General features: G+C 51.1%; 2 protein-coding genes across 2 annotated transcripts in view; both read right to left on the bottom strand.

The window, feature by feature from the left end:
• Positions 1-2: 2 nt before the first annotated feature.
• On the bottom strand, positions 3-2,228 carry LOC102391773 (sphingomyelin phosphodiesterase 5). The gene is made up of 7 exons (XM_006041074.3): positions 1,298-2,228; positions 1,130-1,202; positions 775-915; positions 585-674; positions 426-489; positions 214-349; positions 3-142 (listed from the first exon to the last, which is right to left on the bottom strand). The coding sequence occupies exons 1-7, from the start codon at positions 2,120-2,122 to the stop codon at positions 50-52; spliced, it is 1,422 nt and encodes a 473-aa protein (XP_006041136.1). The 5' UTR covers positions 2,123-2,228; the 3' UTR covers positions 3-49.
• Positions 2,229-3,769: 1,541 nt separating this feature from the next.
• The window catches only part of SPATC1 (spermatogenesis and centriole associated 1), a 28,188-nt gene continuing 10,591 nt past the window's right edge, over positions 3,770-21,366 (bottom strand). Inside the window, exons 2-5 of the mRNA XM_025265605.2 lie at positions 10,646-11,302; positions 10,029-10,541; positions 9,781-9,920; positions 3,770-4,592 (exon numbers count right to left, since the gene is read on the bottom strand). Coding sequence (XP_025121390.1) covers positions 4,263-4,592; positions 9,781-9,920; positions 10,029-10,541; positions 10,646-11,302 — 1,640 coding nt within the window. The 3' untranslated portion in view covers positions 3,770-4,262. The remainder of the gene's footprint in view (positions 4,593-9,780; positions 9,921-10,028; positions 10,542-10,645; positions 11,303-21,366) is intronic.

The raw sequence follows: 21,366 nt of genomic DNA, 5'->3' as shown, positions 1-21,366 counted from the left end.
ATCGTCCGTCTTTCCACCCGTTCTGGCACCTGTCTCCTGCAAGCTGGCCTTAGGAGGACGTGGACACTCGGAGCCGAAGTCCCACGGCCAGGTGGTCTGTGAGCCCGGCCAGGGCAGTGCTGAATGTCACCTGCTCCACCTCCTGGAGGGCGGGAGGCAGGTTGGAGAGTCGCCCCAACGCGGCAGGCCCGCACCCTGAGCTCTGGCACTTACCGGGCTCAGAAGGCCTCCAGGCGCGCTGCGGTAGGTGATGTAGTCCAGGCGCCGGCCCCGCCAGGGCTCAGCTGAGGGGCCTCCACGGGGAGGGCCTGCCAGGTAGCGACGGCGCCCTTTCTTCTGCTCCAGGGCCCTGAGGAGGGGCCGTGTCACCAGGGTAAGGGCAGCCCTCCTTCCCGACCTTGTCTGACCCCCAGGTAGCCACTTACCTACGCAGCATCTCCGGCGAGCAGGCCACGGAGCGGCGGAGCTCGGAGGGTCTCAGCAACGTCCCTGGGATGGGCGGGGAAGGGCATTATCAGTGGGCGTCTCCGCAAAACCCGCCTGAGGTCCGCCCGCCCCCATCCGGTTGCCCCGCCCCGGCGTACCCAGGGCCCAGGGCTGCTCCCGGCGTGTGCCCAGCCGGCAGGGGTCCCGGAAGCAGCTGAAAAACCGATGCTCCTGCTCCTGCTGGTGGTCTGTGGAGAGGCGACTTTAGGGGTGTGTGTGTATATGAGTGTGTGTGTGTGTGTGCGCGCGCGGGCGCGCGCGGGGTTGGGGGGGGGCGGGCTGTCTTACCTAGCGAGCAGTTGTCGAAGTTGAGGTCACCCAGGAGCACGCTGAAGGCCACGGCCTCGTCACTCTGGCGGCTCTCCGCCTCGAACTGCTCGGCCCAGTCCAGGAGCACCGTCAGCTGTTTGCAGCGCAGGAGCCCGTCCTCTGCGGGGCGGGGCGGAGGAGCCGGTGTCCGCATCCTGGACACCCAGCTTCGCCCCCCGCCCCACCCCATCCTGATCCGCTAGCCCACCTAGGGACTCGCGGCGGCTGGGGCAGTGAATAAACTTTGCAAGGAGGGGAGGTGCTGGCCAGGGTGGGGACTCGCCGCCGCCGCCACGCAGAGGGGCCTCCTGCTTACGAACCCGGCAGGGCTCACCGCTGGGCGCGTGCAAGTGTGTGCAGTGCAGGAAGCCCACGACGCGGCGCCCGTCCAGGATGCCCAGCTGCGCCTGCAACACCACGGACCTTGGCGCTCCTTCGCGTGTTCCACTCCAAGCCCCGCCCCTCCCTGGTCCGGGAGCGGCACGGCCTAGGAGACAGGTACCTGCGCGGAAAGTAGTCCCTTGGAGGCCAGAGCATCCTCGCCACGTGCGTGGGGGAAGGACTGGAAGGCGGCGCGCAGCAGCGGATAGCGCGAGGCCAGCAGCAGCCCACTGCCCAGCAACTTGAGGTATAGGCCGGGCTGCAGGCCGAATGTGCCCACGTCGTACAACACCGGGCCCAGATTAGATGCCAGGAGGCTAACCAGGCGTCGCTCTGCGCGAAGATCGAACGCCTCCTGCAGGCACACGAAGTCCAGACTCGCTGGCATGGCGCCTGTCAGCACCCCGCACGGCATCGCCTGCACTGGCGAACCGCAGTCCGTAGCCCCATAGGGCGAACGCCGCAGGCCGGCGAGCAGCACGGCGCCCACAGCCGCCGCCCGCCGCTGCGTGTGCGGCAAGTTGTTGAAGCGCGCCAGCCCGTCCGGGAGCAGGCACAGGTTTGCGCTGAAGAAGCCGAAGCTGCGCGCAGGCTCAGTGCGGGGGCACCAGGGCTCAGGGGGCGCCCAGCACCGCGGAGGAGGCTGGTAGCAGAAGGGGCGGCGCCAGGCCTGCAGCGGCAGCCAGAGCAGTAGCGCCGGGAGAGTTAGGGGCAGGGCCGCGAGCAGCAGCAGCAGCGCGCCCCCGGCGCCTGCGGCGGTTCTCAGCCGGCTCAGCTCGCTCCGGCTCTCGGCAGGCGCCCAGCAGCCCAGCAGCTGGTCCAGGGCCCAGTAGGCCGGGAAAAGCAGTGCGCGGGTCAGGCGATGGAGAGCGTGCAGCACAGGGTGCGGGAAGGGAGAGGGTGGTAGGGCGCAGGGCGTCGGGGGCCAGTCGGGCGGGGATGGCATGGCGCACGAGGCTCCTCGGCAGTGGGAGTCTCCGACGACTCATTGGCTTCCAGCGTGCGAGTCGATCCGTGCGTTCGTCCGCGGGAGCTGCAGGGGAGTCGCAGGGGTCAAGGCCACGTGGCACAGCTTGTGCGCGGGGTCGGGAAGGCGCTGTGCCCCGCGAGCTTGGGGGTGCGGACGCTGGCGGAGCCGCCCGGGAAACCGCCCTCTGCGCACTGGCGCGGAGTCTCTGCGGCGGTTGGAGAGAACCAAAAGGAAAGCAGAAGGGACCCTGGTCCCGCCCCAGAAGCCCCTCGCCCCGCCCTCCCCTGAAAGCCTTAAGGAGAACCCGCAGACTGCGCGGACCAGCGCAGCTCCTGGGTGCAGCCCACACCCAGCGGAGGCCGACACTTTTCCCGTGTCCGGCTGCCGGACGGAGTGCGACGCGCGCTGCGTCCAGCTCTCTGCCTCTTCCCGCCAGTCAGGGTGAAGTGGCCCTTCGCTCCTGCTGCCCAGACTGCGGCATATACCCCACCCCGACCTGTGCCCCGGTTCGTGACGTCTAGCACCTGAGTACGAAGACACACCCGTAGATGAGGGGCGGACTCGAGCAGCCTAACCAGCCGCCAGCTCTGCCCCGGCTTTGTAGGCCTACCACGAGAAACTTCCAGTCTGGGGGAAGGACCGTTGGTTCGGCTCTGCGCGGCCGGCCTGGCCCTCCGGGGCACGCGAGCCAGATGGGAGCCACTCTGTTGGGTCCCAGGACCGAGCTGCCTGGCCTTGCTCAGGTGCTGCCTTGCCCTCCACTCCCTGGCCCGCATCTTTCTCATTCCAGCTGCGAAGCGGTTCCTAGAGCTCTTACGGTTGGCTCCTAAATTGCCCTGAAGCTTGGGCCAGGGTTGCCCTTCCCGCCTGCAGACACAGAGAAGGGGCTCTGCTCCTCGCACCGCCCCCCACAAATTTTCCAGAAATCCCGATCCCCTTTAGAAATCAAGGTCTGGTTCTGGGTGTGCTCCTTCCTACCGTCTGTCCTGTCGTTTAGCCTTCTCAGCAGACAGAGCTAGGCGCTCCTAGGGCTCTCTGCCTGTCTGTATGCAGGGGCCCTCCCTGCCTTTCCCAGGGGTCTGACTTCATCTGCTGAAGTAGGCCTGGGGGAGGGGAGTAAGGCTGCAGAGAGGCAGCAGCTCTGGGCCAGAGACCCCAGCTCACCCTAACCCCCTCTCCTCTGTACCCACTTGCTGGTAGCTGACATGAACCCATGCCTGGTGGCTCCTCTGTCCCCTGGTGATCCTCGGGCTGGTGGGCAGCGGTACTCGGGAAGCCTCCTGGCTGGGGTCCGCATCCCCACCACCACCTCTGGCCTCCTCCCCTTCTGCAGGAAGGCCCTCTCCACTCCTCATGCGGGTCCTGAAGGGACAAGCGCCCTGGCCTACACTCAGGGCATCCCGCACTCCCCACCAGCCTTCCCTCTGAGTCTATAGGTTACCTCCCGTGTCCCCTCCTACCCCACCCCACTCCAGCTCTCCTGTTTTGCTCTCCTGTGGCCTGTGCTGCTCAGCTGCACCCCTTCAATAGTGGGGAGCTGCCCTCCCAGCTCTGACTCTCACAGTCTAGTCCCTTCCTGCAGGAGCCTTTGGCCTTGCAGGGCCCCCACCTCCCTGGGCTGCCCAGTGCCCAAGTGTGAGTGAGTCTCTTTCTCCTGGCTCCCGTCCCTTTAATGTCCCTCTGCCCTTGATGAGGGTCCAGAAAACATGTCCCCACCCTCCTTGTCCCTGCCTAGTGCAGAGGGAGGTGCTCCTGTGCCCACAGCCTCCTCCAGAGCCCACTCTGCCTTCTGCTCTGGGCCCAGGCCTCACCCAGCCGCCAGCAGGTGGCCAGGGCTGCGGGCACACCCACACACCCTCTGCCAGCTCGGCTCCTTCTCGCTTCCTGCTCTGGCCACTCCAGGCCTCAGGCCATGTGAGGGGAGATGTGGGGCTTCTGGAACATCCCCTCAGCATGACAGCTGCTGAAATTTGGCCTTGGGGCTCTCTCCGGGGACCCCGAGGGGCAGGAGCCCTCAGAGCAGACAGGACAGAAGGGCCCCAGAGGAGGCGGCACCACCCAGGAGTACCGGCCCGGGCCCAGCGGCCAGCGTCCGAGGGAAGCTTTAATGGTGGCGTCACCAGATGAACATGGGCTTGCCATCATCATGGGCCAGCTGGCTGAGGCAGGAGAGCAGCAGCAGTGCGTCAGTGAGCATGCTGGGGTGCACAGTCTCCACCAGCACACGCTGCAGGAAGTCCACTGTGTAGGAGCCACCCTCGGACGCGGCCAGCTCCGGCCGCTCCCGCAGGATGCCGTAAGCGTTCACCAGCTGCTCCGTCAGCGCTGGGTGCACCCGCCCGTTGTAGCCCAAGCTCTGCAGCCGGTTCATGATGCTCACGTAGCGCTGTGTGAGCGTCTGGCACAGCTCCTCGTCCAGCTTGTGGTCACTGGGGTTCAGGGAGGCCTGAGGGGACAGCAATGGTCAGGGACCCTTGACTCCACCCTGGCCCAAGAGCAGGCAAGCACATGGGGGCAAAAGAGACCGCGGGGGTGTGGTTCCTCCAGGATCATGGTCGGAGGGCGGGACCTGCAGGGAGGTGTCCTGGAGGCCCTGGCCAAGGCGCCTCTAGGGATCCAGGGTGGGGGAACCCTGTGGGCTGAGCCTGAGCTCAGAGCTTCCAGCGGCCCCAGCACCAGCTCCATCCACAACCTGGAATTGGACTGAGCTGGGGCCACAAGCCGCAGAGGATGGAGGGCGTGGCTGCTGGTGATGAGACACCAGGGGACCTCCCCCAACCCCCAGGGTTGCCTGATTGGGAAAACACCACCCAGGGTCTTTACCAGGCCTCCTCCTGGGTCCAGCCCTCCTACTTCTCAGGCTTTTCTCTAGGCCCCCTGTCCCAACACCCCATCCTTAGCATCTTGTGCCCACACCCTGCGGGGGTCCCTTCCAGCCCTCACCATGTGCTGACAACCCCGGGCCCAGGGCCGAGGCCCTGAGTCCCAGCACTGCTCTCACTCGGGCGCTGGCTCTGGCGTCTGGGCCTGAGGTCGGTCTTCACCCTTTGTCCCTGCCGGGCTGGGCCTGCACCCCCTCTCCCAACCCCTCCCTCCACTGCATTCTGGTGCCCTCAACTTGAAGTTCTGCTGAAGCAATCTCGAGGTCTTAATTTTTGAACAAGGAGTGCTGTGTTTTCCTGTGCACTTGGTCCTGCAAATTCTGTACCTGTCGCTGGTACCGCTGCCCCCAGGCCCATGAAACAGTGGGTTGGCAGTGCATGGAATTGGCTGGGTGTTGCCCAGTTAGAGCCCCTGTGTGGTTCCCGCTGCTCCAGCTCCAGGGCCAGGGCTGACCCTCAGGGCCCCCATCTGGTCCTGCTCACCCTCTGCCCGCAGTTCCCTAGATGCCACCTGCTAGGGTCGCCCAGTCCGCTCAAGCATCGCCTTCTCCAGTTAGTTCCCTGTCTGCCCCTCCCTGGGTGGTCATGTGAGCGGAGCACCAGGCTCATGTTAGGGTTCAGCCAAAGCGACCTCTGACTTCTGGCAGGGGCAACCCTGAGCCACTTTGCAACACTGGGACAGGCCTGTCTTCCTGACCTGGGTTCCACTTGGCTCCATCTGCTGGAGGCCAGCAAGGTGGAGGCTGGAGTGCTGGAGTATTAGCGGAACTATTGACTTTCTTAAACACTGAAAAATTGCCGTACAGACATTCTGCCTCCTCTTCTTGCCTCTTCTCTGGAGAGTTGAATTTAGGGCTGTGACTATTGCCCAGTATAAGTAGAAACAATCCGGCAGGGCGAAGAGTGGTGGGGAAGGGGAGGACTTGCACAGCCCAGGCACTGAAAGGCCGAGCTTATTTCCATTTAAATGGACAGTTTTAAACAACTAAAAACCTCTTTCCACAGTTTGATGTCTAATCTACATGGGCAACTAGACTTTACCTTACAATTTAATGTAATCTTTGCCAACTAGATATTAGACGCAGCATTTTAGAGACATAAATATTGTGCTTCTCTGTGTCATGTGCCCATTTTTGAATAGCCGCGGTGCCTGCATGCATGACACAGCAGGAGTGGTGGCTGTGGTCCAGGACAGGTCAGTTCAGTTCAGTTCAGTCACTCAGTCGAGTCCCATTCTTTGCGACCCCATGGACTGCAGCACACCAGGCTTCCTGTCCATCACCATCTCCCAGAGCTTGCTCAAACTCATGTCCATCGAGTCAGGGATGCCATCCAACCATCTCATCCCCTGTTGTCCCCTTCTGCCTTCAATCTTTCCCAGCATCAAGGTCTTTCCCAGTGAGTCGGTTCTTTGAGTCAGGTGGCCAAAGTATTGGAGTTTCAGCTTCAGCATCAGTCCTTTGAGTGAGTATTCAGGATTGATTTCCTTTAGGATTGGCTGGTTTGACCTCCTTGCTGTCCAAGGGACTCTCAAGAGTCTTCTCCAACACCATAGTTCAAAAGCATCAATTCTTTGGCACTCAGCCTTCTTTATGGTCCAACACTCACATCCATACATGACTACTGCAAAAACCATAGCTTTGATTATTTGCAAATTTGTCAGCAAAGTAACATCTCTGCTTTTTAATATGCTGTCTAGATTGGTCATAGCTTTTCTTCCAAGGAGCAAGTGTCTTTTAATTTCATGGCTCCAGTCACCATCTTCCATGACTTTGGAGCCCAAGAAAATAAAGTCTGTCACTGTTTCCATTGTTTCCCCATCTATTTGCCATGAAGTGATGGGACCGAATGCCTTGATCTGTGCTTTTTGAGTGCTGAGTTTTAAGTCAGCTTTGAGCAAGCTCCGGGTGTTGGTGATGGACAGGGAAGCCTGGCATGCTGCACTCCATGGGGGTCCCAAAGAGTTGGACACAACTGAGCGAGTGAACTGAAGGCAGCTTTTCCACTCTCCTGTTTCACTTTCATCAGGAAGCTCTTTAGTTCCTCTTCGCTTTCTGCCACAAGGGTGGTGTCATCTGCATATCTGAGATTTATTGATATTTCTCCCAGCAATCTTGATTCCAGCTTGTGCTTCATCCAGCCTGGCATTTTGCATGATGTACTCTGCACATAAGTTAAATAAGCAGGGTGACAATATATAGCCTTGATGTACTCCTTTCCCAATTTGGAACCAGTCCATTGTTCCATGTCCAGTTCTAACTGTTGCTTCTTGACCTGCATTCAGATTTCTCAGTAGGCAGGTAAGGTAGACTGGTAGTCTCATCTCTTTAACAATTTTCCACAGTTTGTTGTGATCCACACAGTCAAAGGCTTTAGCCTAGTCAATGAAGCAGAAGTAGATGTTTTTCTGGAACTCTTTTGCTTTTTCTATGATCCAGTGGATGTTGGCAATTTGATCTCTGGTTCCTCTGCCTTTTCTAAATCCAGCTTGAACATCTGAAAGTTCTTGGTTCATGAGCTGTTGAAGCTGGCTTGGAGAATTTTAGCACTACTCTGCTAGCCTGTGAGATGAGTGCAATTGTGTGGTAGTTTGAGCATTCTTTGGCATTGCCTTTCTTTGGGATTGGAATGAAAACTGACCTGTTCCAGTCCGGTGGCCACTGCTGAGTTTTCCAAATTTGCTGGCGTATTGAGTGCAGCACTTCCACAGCATCATCTCTGAGTATTTAAAATAGCTCAGCTGGAATTCTGTCACCTCCACAAGCTTTGTTCATGGTGATGCTTCCTAAGGCCCACTTGACTTTGGACCGCAGAATGTATGGGTCCAGGTGAGTGATCACACCATTGTGGTTATCTGAGTCATGAGGATCTTTTTTGTAAAAAAAAAAAAAAAAAAGATCTTTTTTGTGCAGTTCTTCTGTGTATTCTTGCCACCTCTTCTTAATATCTTCTGCTTCTGTTAGGTCCATACTGTTTCTGTTCTTTATTGAGCCCATCTTTACATGAAATGTTCCCTTGGTATCTCTAATTTTCTTGAAGAGATCTTTAGTCTTTCCCATTCTATTTTCTTGTATTTCTTTGTATTGATCACGAAGAAGGATTTCTCGTCTTTCCTTGCTATTCTCTTAAACTCTGCATTCAGATGGGTATGTCTTTCCTTTTCTCCTTTGCCTTTTGTTTCTTTTCTGAGCTATTTGTAAGGCCTCCTCAGAACCACTTTACCTTTTTGCATTTCTTTTTCTTGGGAATGGTCTTGGTCACTGCCTCCTGTACAGTGTTACGAACCTCCATCCATAGTTGTTCAGGCACTCTGTCTATCAGATCAAATCCCTTGAATCTATTTGTCACTTTTACTGTATAATCGTAAGGAATATGATTTAGGTCATACCTGAATTGCCTAATGGTTTTCCCTACTTCAATTTAAGTCTGAATTTTAGCTCCCAAGACAGGTCAAGGGTTGTCAAACTGCATGTTAGCAATGTGGGCTTGCTGACACCAGCAACACAAGGATACCAATAGGGCAAAGATGGGAAATGTCCCCAGCTCAACCTGTAAACCAATGAAAATCCAAACATTTGAACTGGATTTTTCTTAGAACTTGACAGACCCTGAAATTCTTACTGAAGAGCGAAGGGCCAAGAGGAGCTACTACAGTCTGGAAGAAGGATGCCCAGGCTCCCTCTGCAGCTGGATTAGGACATCGGCTTGTGGCAGGGCTGGAAGGGAGGACCGGAGCCCACACACGTGGACTGGAAGAGGGGACTGAGGTGGGGCTGGCAGCTCCAGTCTTAAACAAGACTTGACAAGCACAGATAAAGGAAAAGGCAGATAATTCTGGCCACGGTAAAATTAAAAACCTAAACGGACACCTTAACAAACGGAGAAGGCAAATGCAACCCGAGGCACCGATGAGCCCATTGTAACCCAACGTCATTTCTGCCGACTCAGACTCAGGCTGACAGCCTCGCCAAGGAGGAGGACTGCCTGAGAGGAAGGGGCAGAGAGGGCTCAGTCCTGGCGGATGAACGCTGAGAGGCAGAGGCTGCCACGCCCACCCCCAATCCACCCTCTTGCCCCCTACTCCAGGAAGGGCATGCCTTCGCTCATTTTGGGGGGCAGGGCCGCAGGGTGTCCGGCCCACACCCCCCCACCCCCAGGCTCCCATTCGTCAGTGCCTAGTACACAGTGGCGGCAAGAAGCACCCAGACTCGTTTGGGAAGCACTGTCCTCCATGTCCCTTGGGGGTAGTGGGCTCAGTGGAGGGCAGGCTGGGAATGGACTGAAATTAGCCCAGCCTTAATGGCCACCAGGCTGCCAGCTACTCAGAGGCTCTGAAACCGGCCTCCCCGGTGTTCACCTGTGACCCTTGAGGACTCAGACCCCTCGGGGAAGAAGGCTGAGGCCTCAGCTCTGCCAGCCTGGGGAAGGGCCATTGGGAGCAGGGTACGGAGGTCCAGAGGCCACAGCAGTGAGAAGGCTGGGAGCGCACATCTGACCCTGTGGGGGCCCTCGCTGCTCTGCTCTTTGGGAAGGCCTCCCATGGGGCTGGGACACAGGCCCCTGCAGCCGGGCACCCTGGACACCTGCTGGCCACTGGACTGAGCACTGGGCTTCCTGCATCCCTGGGTGCCTTCAGATTCTGCTGTGCTCTGCCTGGCTGGCCCCCAGAAGCCCGTCGAGAGCCAGCAAGCTCCCCACCCTTGCAGTGGCGGGCAGACCCTCCAGTGGCCAGTGGGGATGGGCAGGACACACCTGGATGATCTTCTCCGGAATGTTGGAGACTGTGAAGCCATAGAGCCTCACACGCTCGGGGAAGATGCTGGACAGGATCCTGCGGTCCAGCTGGAAGGCGATCTCCCCCACCAGCCTCTCCCAGGCTAGCTGCTTTGATTCTGGGGACAACAGGGGTGGACAGAGTGATCAGTGGCTGTGGCCAGCAGCCCAGGGGGTGCCTGGGAGGTCTCCATGGGCAGCAGAGGGGACTCCAGCCTCGCGCTGACCTCGAGAGCTGTCAGGGAACTTGCTGCTCTTGCGGTGGGCTAGCTTCCGCTCCAACTCCAGGATGCTTTTCCGAGACTGCTCTGGGCCGCGTGGACCACGGGTGTCGGTGACTGAAGCCGGGGAGGACGAGGTTCGCGGTGGGGAGCGGGGGTTGCGTGGAGGGGAGTGAGGGGTGGGCGAGGGCCGGGATGGGGAGTGGTGCATTCGGGCAGAGGGGTGCGGCGTGCTTGAGGGGGCATAGCTGGTGGTCACTGGGGGGGTGGGGGTGGGGGCAGAGGTGAGGATGGCCATGTTGGAGGCAGTCGAGACAGGGACAGAGGCAGGGATCACTTGTCCCTGGGGGCCGCCAGGCTGTGTCTGGGCATCTGAGGTGCCATAGGAGAAGGCTGTCACGGGGCCCGGAGTGCCCAGGGCACCAACAGGGGTGGAGGTCTGGATGGGTGCACCCACAAATGTCATGCTGAGGGGCTCCGGCTCCTGGGTTGGCTGGGGGTGCTCAGTGGAGAGTGGGACTAGTGATGTGCGGGAGGGGCAGAAAGGAGAGGAGGCAGTTTAGAGCGAGGCAGGACCAGGGACTGGCCTGGCAGGACCCATCCCCCATCCCCGCATCTGTTACCTTTGGAGGTGGCAGAAGGTCCCCTGTCAGCCGAGGGGTGGGGTCCTGGGGGATATCCTCGGAGCGGCTCTGCCAGCCTCACCCGTGGGGCCTCCGACAGCACCAGATTGTTCATGGGGTTGGCCAGAATGTTCTGAGAGACACCTAGAGGGGTGGCCGTGGAGGTGAGCAGGGGGGTGCTCAGGGAGAGGACCCCCGAGCCTGTCATAGGGGGCATCAGGGGGCCATTCTGAGACACAGCTAGGGGGCCCACCAGGGGGCTTCCTGGAGTCAGGGGGCCGGTGGAGGGCAGGCCCAGGGAGCTGGTTGGTGTGCCCCCTGGGGGCACTGCCACGGGGCCCACCAGGGGGCTGCTGGGCATCAGGGAGCCGGTGGAGGACAGGCCCAGGGAGCTGGTTGGTGTGCCCACTTGGGGCACTACCAGGGGGCTGGCCAGATGGCTGCTCAGGAGGCTGGTGAGTGGGCTGCTCTGGGAGGTGGGCCCTGGGCCGGGCAGCAGCGTGTTGAGAGGGCCTGCCAGGGGGCTCACGATGGGGCCTGCCACGGGGCTGGGCTGCGGGCTGTTTAGCATGTCGGCCAGGGGTGCCAGAGCCACAATCCCCACTTCTTCCAGGATGGGTTCGTTTGCTGCTGCCGGGGACGGGGGCAGGAAGACACCTGGGGGACACAGAGAAAGCACTGAGACGCCAGGCTCTCTCCCACTGTGGCAGGGCCTGGACCACGAGGCCCATCTGCCTCCGATGAGCTGACCAACTCTCTGAGCCTCCCCTCTAGGCGGATCCCATGCGAGGATCTGGCTCCTCGTCTCTATCCTCTGAGGGCACCTGCTTCCTCCCAGGATCACCTCCCTAAACGCCTGCCCCTGCCGCCAGGACCTTCCACGCTACCTGCCCCTCAGACAGGCCACTGCCCTCTGCCACAGGCCCTGACCCCTCGCTGAAGAGGGGACGGTTTGAACACACAGGTGGCCAAGTTGACCCCTCTGTGCCCTGGTGGGGAGAGGTGGGCCCGGGCCTCCTGACCACTGTCCTCCTAAGGACAGCTGAAGCTCACAACATGAGGGACCGTCAGGGGGCCGGAACTTGAAGTGGCTGGAGCCCAGGGTGTGCCTGGCCCTTGCCTACCCGCAGAGGATGCGGCTGCAGGAGGGCCTGCTGTGCCCACCCCCGCATGCGGCCTGGGGGCCCGTTTGCCCCTGGTTCCTGAGGAGACTGCCCCGGAATGACCAAGTGACCCCTGTTGGAAGGAGAAGTCCCCTAGGGAGGGCGTGGGAAAGGCATCTGTGAGTGTGCAGTTTGATGGAAGCTTCCACGTTATAAAAATAAAAGCAGAACATGCTTATGATCAGAAAAGAATGGAAATTCAGACAAGTCAAAAAGCGATGAACACCACTGGTTGACCTGTCGCCCTGCAGTGCATCGTATTGCAAAGCCCTGTGTGCGTGGCCTTGAAGACGTCTCCAGGTGGTTATGCGGGTCAGGGGCTGGCAGACCCCTCTGTAAGGAGCTGTGAAGACCTTCTCCATGTGTCTGTGCGGGTCAGGGGCTGGCAGACCCCTCAGTGAGGAGCTGTCTACAGACCTCCAGCCTTCCTGGCCACTCCTGCTGCAGCTTCTCAGCTCTGTCATTGCGGCTTGAAAACAGCCACAGACAACGTGGAAACAAATGGACGTGGATGCATGGCAGCAAAAATTCATGAATGCTAGTATTTGAATTTCATGGGCTTCTTCCATGTTGTGAAATAGTCCTCTCCTTTGATTTTTCTCTCAGCCATTTAAAAAAAGGTGAAGCCAGCTGTTCCTGGCTCCCAGGCCACGCACACGTGTGCACTGACTCTATGTCCCTATGTCCTTATGTGCCCCGTCTCTAGGAGATGCTCCCTCCAGCTGTGTCATTCTTGGAAAACAGTGCTTATTTGGCCACGGTGGTTTCCATCTTGTGTACATGCTATTATTTATCAAGCCGATTTCAGTTGGGGGATTCTATTGATTCCAGTTTTCCCAGGAACAAAAATGCTACTATATAAATCTTTGTTATTCCCCCCCACCCCCGAAAACAGACATTTTACAGTTTCTCGATGCACACTGCCAAGCCCCTCTGCTTTAAGACCCCTTAGAGCATCTGATGTTCCCTTCGAAGTCCTGGGTGTGGTACATTGGTGCTACACTACCAGGGCGTCCCGCCAAACATTTTAAGTTTTGTTATTTTTTCCAAACAAATAAATTAAAATTTCAGAATCAGTCTTTGATGATTTCTTGTTTTGACTTTTTGGGATTTTTGCTTTAGGATTGAGGAGGCAGTAGAGCTTGTGGCCTGAAGGGAAGAGCCCATGGGGAGGAAGTGTGTGAGGGACTGGGCAGTGGTGGGCCAGAGGTGGTAGGGCATGGACATCCCAGCTGAGTGTCCGTCCTCCTCGGCCCGTCTCCTCTTCCAGGAGCCTGGGGTCTGGATGACTCAGGCAGCATCTCCAGGACTCAGGAGAGAAGACAGTCTCCACACAGTCAGTCCTCATGGTCTCTGAGACCATCTCACTGATGCCCCCACCACGCCCTTGCCTCTGTCTTTGCGTTGGCTGGTCCCATTGCAATCCGCCTGCAATGCGGGAGACCTGAGTTTGATTCCTGGGTTGGGAAGATCCTCTGGAGAAGGAAATGTCTACCTAATCCAGTATTCTGGCCTGGAGAATGCCATAGACTGTATAGTCCATGGGGTTGCAAAGAGTTGGACATGACGGAGCGACTTTCACTCACTCATTTCCGCCTGGACTGTTCTTCCTGTGTGCCTGATTGGCTCTGCGCTGCCACTCATCCCCCATGTGAGACCTTCTCAGGGAGGTCTTCCATCCAGAATTGCCAGGTTCCTTCAGGCCACCTGCTCCTTCCCCTCTCCTCAATGACTTCCTTCTTGGCACTTATCCTGCTCTAAGGCCTCTGCAACGACCTACTGGTTCGTCCTGGCCCCTCAGTTAGCACGGACGCTCCATGAAGGCAGGGCTTTGGCTGTGTGCCGCTGCTGCCCTGTGCCTGGAACAGTGCTTGGGCCACAGGAAGTGTTCAATAAATATGAAGGATATGATTATATATGAGCACAGATGAAACCTGAGATTTAAAAAAGGGTCAGTCTAGAAAGTGAGAGGGTGGAAAAATATAGTCCATACAAATGGGAAGCTAAAGAAAGCTGGAGTAGCAATCCTCATATCAGAAAAAATAGACCTTAAAACAAAGAATATTACAAGAGATAAGGAAGGACACTACATAATGATCAAGGTATCAATTCAAGAGGAAGACATAACAATTGTAAATATCTATTTACACCCAACATAGGAGCACCTCAATACATAAGACAAACACTAACAGACATAAAAGGAGAAATTGACAGTAACACAAGAATAGTAGGAGACTTTAACACCCCACTCTCACCAATGGACAGATCATCAAAACAGAAAATTAATAAGGAAACACAAGTCTTGAATGATACATTAGATGCAATGGATCTCATTGATATATTAAGGACATTCCATCCAAATCCAGAAGAATATACCTTCTTCTCAAGTGCACATGGAACATTCTCCGGGATAGACCACATCTTGGGTCACAAATCCAACCTCAGTAAATTTAAGAAAATTGAAATCATATTAAGCACCTTCCCCAACCACAAGGCTTATGAGACTAGATACCAATTACAAGAAAAAAACTGTAAGAAGCACAAATACATGGAGATTAAACAACACATTTCTAAATAACCAACAGGTTACTGAAGAAATCAAAAGGGAAATCAAAAAATTTCTAGAAACAAATGACAATGAAAACACAACAACTCAAAACTTACGGGACTGAGTTACTGTCAATTTCTCCTTTTATGTCTGTTAGTGTTTGTCTTATGTATTGAGGTGCTCCTTATGTATTGAACTGCAGCAAAAGCAGTTCTAAGAGGGAAGTTTATAGCAATACAATCCTACCTCAAGAAACAAGAAAAACATCGAATACACAACCTAACTTTACACCTAAAACAACTGGAAAAAGAAGAAGAACAACAAAAAAAACCAAATTAGTAGAAGGACAGATATCATAAAGATATGAGCAGAAATAAATGAAAAAGAAATGAAGGAAACAATAGTAAAGATAAAGCTAAAAGCTGGTTCTTTGAGAAGATAAGCAAATTGACAAACCTTTAGCCAGATTCATCAAGAAAAAAAGAGAGAAGAATAAAATCAACAAAATTAAAAATGAAAAAGGAGAGGTTACAAAAGACAATGCAGAAATACAAAGGATTATAAGAGGCTATTATGAACAACTGTATGGCAATAAAATGGATAACATGGAAGAAATGGACAGATTCTTAGAAAAGTTCAATCTTTCAAGACTGAACCAGGAAGAAATAGAAATTATGAACAACCCAATTACAAGCACTGAAATTGAAGCTGTGATAAAAAAAAATCTCCCCCAAAACAAAAGCCCAGGACCAGATGGTTTCACAGGAGAATTTTGTCAAACATTTAGAGAAGAGCTAATGCCTATCCTTCTAAAACTGTTTCCAAAAATTGCAGAGGAAGGAACACTTCCAAACTCATTCTACGAGGCCACCATCACCCTGATACCAAAACCAGACAAAGACAACACAAAAAAGAAAATTACAGGCCAATATCACTGATGAACATAGATGCAAAAATCCTCAACAAACTTTAGCAGACAGAATTCAGCAACATATCAAAAAGCTCATACACCGTGATCAAGTTGGTTTTATTCCAGGAATGCAAGGATTCTTCAATGTACACAAATCAATCAATGTGATAGATCATATTAACAAATTGAAAGATAAAATGCATATGATAATCTCAATAGATGCAAAAGAAGCCTTTGACAAAATTTAGCACCCATTTGTGATTAAAACTCTTCAAAAAATGGGCATAGAAAGAATTTACTTCAACATAGTAAAGGCTGTATATGATAAGCCTACAGCAAACATTATTCTCAATGGTGAAAAACTGAAAGCATTCCCCCTAAGATCAGGAACAAGACAAGAGTGTCCACTTTCACCACTATTATTCAACATAGCTTTGAAAGTCCTAGCTACAGCAATCAGAGAAGAAAAAGAAATAAAAGGGATCCAGATAGGAAAAGAAGAAATAAAGCTCTTTGTTTGCAGATGACATGATACTGTACAGAGAAAACCCTAAAGATAGTACCAGAAAATTACTAGAGCTAATCAGCGAATTTTGCAAAGTTGCAGGATACAAAATCAATTCACAGAAATCACTTGCATTTCTATATACTAACAATGAAAAATCAGAAAGAGAAATTAAGGAATCAATCTCATTCACCATTGCAACAAAAAGAATTAAATTTCTAGGAATAAACTTACCTAAGGAGAAGGCAATGGCACCCCACTCCAGTACTCTTGCCTGGAAAATCCCATGGACGGTGGAGCCTGGTAGGCTGCAGTCCATGCGGTCGCACAGAGTCGGACATGACTGAAGTAACTTAGCAGCAGCAAGGAGACAAAAGAACTCTACATAGAAAATTATAAGACACTGATGAAAGAAATCAAAGATGACATAAACAGATGGAGAGATATTCCATGTTCCTGGGTAGGAAGAATCAATATTGTGAAAATGACTATTCTACAAATTCAATGTGATCCCTATCAAATTACCAATGGCATTTTTCACAGAACTAGAACAAAAAATTTCTCAATTCATATGGAAACACAAAAGACCCCAAATAGCCAAAGCAGTCTTGAGAAAGAAGAAAGGAGCTGAAGGAAGCAACCTTCCTGACTTCAGATTATACTACAAAGTTACAGTCATCAAGACAGTATGGTACTGGCACAAAAACAGAAATATAGACCAATGGAACAAGATAGAAAGCCCAGAAATAAACCCATGCACCTGTGGGTACCTTATTTTTGACAAAGGAAGCAAGACAGCCTCTTCAATAAATGGTGCTGGGAAAACTGGACAGCTACATATAAAATAATGAAATTAGAACACTTCCTAACACCATACACAAAGACAAACTCAAAATGGATTAAAGACCTGAATGTAAGACCAGAAATGACAAAACTCTTAGAGGAAACAAAGGCAGAACACCCGATGACATAAATCAAAGCAAGATCCTCTATGACCCACCTCCTAGAGTAATGGAAACAAAAACAAAAGTAAATAAGTGAGACTTGATTAAACTTAAAAGCTTTTGCACAGCAAAGGAAACTATAAGCAAGGTGAAAAGACAGCCCTCAGAATAGGAGAAAATAATAGCAAATGAAACAACTGACAAAGGATTAATTTCCAAAATACGCAAGCAGCTCATACAACTCAATGCCAGAAAAACAAAGAACCCAGTCAAAAAGTGGGAAGAAGACCTAAGCAGACATTTCTCCAAAGAAGACATACAGATGGCTAACAAACACATGAAAAGATGCTCAACATCGCTCATTATTAGAGAAATGCAAATCAAAACTACATTGAGATAGCACCTCACACCACTCAGAATGGCCATCATAAAAAGTCTACAAGCAATAAATGCTGGAGAAGGTGTGGAGAAAAGGGAACGCTCTTGCACTGTTAGTGGGAATGTAAATTGATACAGCCACTATGGAAGATGGTATGGAGATTATTTAAAAAACTAGGAATGAAGCCACTATATGACCCAGCAATCCCACTCCTAGGCATATACCTTAAGAAACCAAAACTGAAAAAGACACATGTATCCCACTGTTCACTGCAGCACTATTTACAATAGCTAGAACATGGAAGCAAGCTAGATGTCCATCGACAGATGAATGGATAAAGAAGCTGTGGTACATATACACAATGGAATATTACTCAGCCATAAAGAGGAGTGCATTTGAGTCAGTTCTGATGAGGTGGATGAACCTAGAACCTATTATACAGAGTGAAGTGAGTCAGAAAGAGAAATATGGTATTCTAACACATATATATGGAATCTAGAAGAATGGTACTGCCTATAGGCAGCAATGCAGAAACAGATATAGAGAATAGACTTATGGACATCGGGAGAAAAGAGGGTGAGCTGTATGGAAAGAGTAACATGGAAACTTACATTACCATACGTAAAATCGACAGCCAACGGGAATTTGCTGTATGGCTCAGGAAACTCAAACAGGGGCTCTGTATCAACCTAGAGGGGTCGGATGGGGAGGGAGATGGGAGGGAGGTTCAAAAGGGAGGGGATATATGTATACCTATGGCTCATTCAGGTTGAGGTTTGACAGAAAACAACAAAATTTTGCAAAGCAATTATCCTTCAATAAAAAAAATTAAAAAGAAAAAAAAGGGTCAGTCTAGGAATCGTTCACAGAATGACCCTATAAACTGTGACCCCTGTGCCAGCCATGTGAGATCCCAAACTCAGTCAGATAACAGGTAACTAGCTGAAGGAGTTGTGTGGTCCTTAGAACACAGAGTGCAAAATTCATCGGCAGGTCTACAAAAGTCGATTGTATTTCCATATACTATCAATGAATAATCCAGAAGTAAAATTAAGACAATAGCATCAAAAAGAGTAAAATATTTGGGAATAAATTTAACAAAAGATATGCAAAACTTATGCTCTGAAAACTATTAACATTATTGACAGAAATGAAAGAAACTCTAAATAAATGGAAAATATCCTATGTTTATGGATTGGAAGACTTAATATTGTGAAGATAGCATATACTCCCCTGTTGATTTACAGATTCCATGAACTCCCTATCAGAGCAATAAAAGAAACAATAAGTTGGATTTCATCAAAATTAAAAGCTTTTGTGTTTCAAAGCACACTATCAAGAAACTGAAAAGACGAAATGGGAGAAAACATTTCCAAATCATATATTTGATAAGGGACTTATATCCAGATTATATAAAGAACTCCTACAACTCAATAATAAAAACCAAATAGTCCAATTTAAAAATAGACCAAAGATCTGAACAGGCATTTCTCAAGGACGATATAAAAATGGCCAATAAATACATGAAAAGTTGCTCAATCTCATTAGTCATCAGGGAAATGCAAATTAACATCAGAATGATATACCACTTCAAACCCACCAAGATGGCTATAATCAAAAAGTCAGAGAATAAGTATTGGCAGGATGTGGAGGAGCAGAAATGCTCCTGCAGTGCTGGTGGCTTACGTAAAATGATGCCGCTCCACTGGGACACAACCTGGCAGCTCCTCAGAGTTAAACCGAGGGCTATATAGGACTCGGCAGATTCACACCCGGCATTTAGTCGAGAGAAATGGAAACACATATGCACACAAAAACTTGTACATGAAGGCGTACAGCATCATTATTAATGATAGCCAAAAGGAGGAAACAGAAGTCCACGAACTGATGAATGGATAAATGAATGTGGTACATCCATTAATGGAATATTATTCATCCATAAAAACAATGTCCCCCATCTCCCACCTAGAAGTACTGATTCATGCTATAACATGGATAAACCTTGAAAACATTATGCTAAATGAAAGGAACCAGCCATAAAAGCCACTTATATATGAATCCACTTATATGGAATGTCCAGAACAAACATCCATAATAGCAGAGAGTAAATTAGTGGTTGCTTAGAGCTGAGGAGGATTGAGTGGTAGGAATGTGATTGCTAAAGGATTTATTTTTGGGGTGATGAAAGAGTTCTAAAACTGATTATGGTGGTTGTACAAATCTGTGCATATATCAAAAAATATTAAATTGTACACTTTAAATGGGTGAATTGTATGGTATGTATGTGAATTATATCTTTTGTTTGTTTGTTTGTTGGCCTTGCCTTGTGGCATGAGAATCTTAGTTCCCTGACCGGGGATTGAACCTGTGCCCCCTACATTGGAAATGCAAAGTCTTAGCCATTGGACCACCAAGGAAGTCCAGTGAATTATATCTTAATAAAATTGTTATTAAGAGATACCTGAAGTAACAGGGAAAATTGGCTTTGGAGTACAAAATGAAGCAGGGCAAAGGCTAACAGAGTTTTGCCAAGAGAACACACTGGTCATAGCAAACACCCTCTTCCAACAACACAAGGGACGACTCTACACATGGACATCAGACGGTCCATGAGATCAGATCGATCATATTCTTTGCAGCCAAAGATGGAGAAGCTCTATACAGTCAGCAAAAACAAGACCTGGAGCTGACTGTGGCTCAGATCACGAACTCCTTATTTCCAATTCAGACTCAAATTGAAGAAAGTAGGGAAAACCACTAGACCATTTGGGTATGACCTAAATTAAATCCCTTATGATTATACAGTAGAAGTGAGAAATAGATTCAAGGGATTAGATCTGACAGAGTGCCTGAAGAACTATGGACAGAGATTCGTGACATTGTATAGGAGGCAGTGCTCAAGACTATGCTCAAGAAAAAGAAATACTAAAAGGTAAAATGGTTGTCTGAGGAGGCCTTACAAATAGCTGAGAAAAGAAGAGAAGTGAAAGGCAAAGGAGAAAAGGAAAGATATACCCATCTGAACGCAGAGTTCCAAAGAATAGCAGGGAGAGATGAGAAACCCTTCTCTAGTGATCAATGCAAAGAAATAGAGAAAAACAATAAAATGGGAAAGACTAGAGATCTCTTCAAGAATATTAGAGATACCAAGGGAACATTTTACAATAAAGAACAGAAATGGTATGGACCTGACAGAAGCAGAAGATATTAAGAAGAGGTGGCAAGAATACACAGAAGAACTGTACAAAAAGATCTTCACAACCCAGATAATCACGATGGTGTGATCACTCACCTAGAGCCAGACAACCTGGAATGCGAAGTCAAGCGGGCCTTAGGAAGCATCACCACAAACAAAGCTAGTGGAGGTGATGGAATTTCAGTTAAGGTATTTCAAGTTCTGAAAGATGATGCTGTGAAAGTGCTGCACTCAATATGCCAGCAAATTTGGAAAACTCAGCAGTGGCCACAAGACTGGAAAAGGTCAGTTTTTATTCCAATCCCAAAGAAAGACAATGCCAAAGAATGCTCAAACTACCGCACAATTGCACTTATCTCACACACTAGTAAATAATGCTCAAAATTCTCCAAGCGAGGCTTCAACAATACATGAACCAAACACTTCCAGATGTTCAAGCTGGATTTAGAAGAGGCAGAGGAACCAGAGATCAAATTGCCCACATTTGTTGGATCATAGAAAAAGCAAGAGAGTTCCAGAAAACTATCTACTTCTGCTTCATTGACTATGCCAAAGCCTTTGACTGTGTGGATCATAACAAATTGTGGAACATTCTTAAAGAGATTGGAATACCAGACCATCTTACCTGCCTCTTGAGACATCTGTATGCAGGTAAGGAAGCAACAATTAGAACTGGACATGGAACAACGGACTGGTTCCAAATTCAGAAAGGAATACGTCAGGGTTGTATATTGTCACCCTGCTTATTTAACTTATATGCTGAGTGAGTGAGTGGGTGAAAATTGTTCAGTCGTGTCAGACTCTTTATGGAATTTTCCATACCAGAATACCGAAGTGGGTAGCCTTTCCCTTCTCCAGGGGATCTTCCCAACCCAGGGATCAAACCCAGGTTTCCCGAATCGCAGGTGGATTCTTTACCAGCTGAGCCACAAGGGAAGCCCTATATGCAGAGTACATCATTTGAAATGCCTGGCTCGATGAAGCACAAACTAGAATCAAGATTGCTGAGAGAAATATCAATAACCTCAGATATGCAAATGACACCACCCTTATGGCAGAAAGTGAAGAGGAACTGA

The sequence above is a fragment of the Bubalus bubalis genome, chromosome 15, assembly GCF_019923935.1.
Source record: "Bubalus bubalis isolate 160015118507 breed Murrah chromosome 15, NDDB_SH_1, whole genome shotgun sequence".
NCBI lineage: Eukaryota > Metazoa > Chordata > Mammalia > Artiodactyla > Bovidae > Bubalus > Bubalus bubalis.
This window is presented reverse-complemented; position numbering and strand designations above follow the sequence as displayed.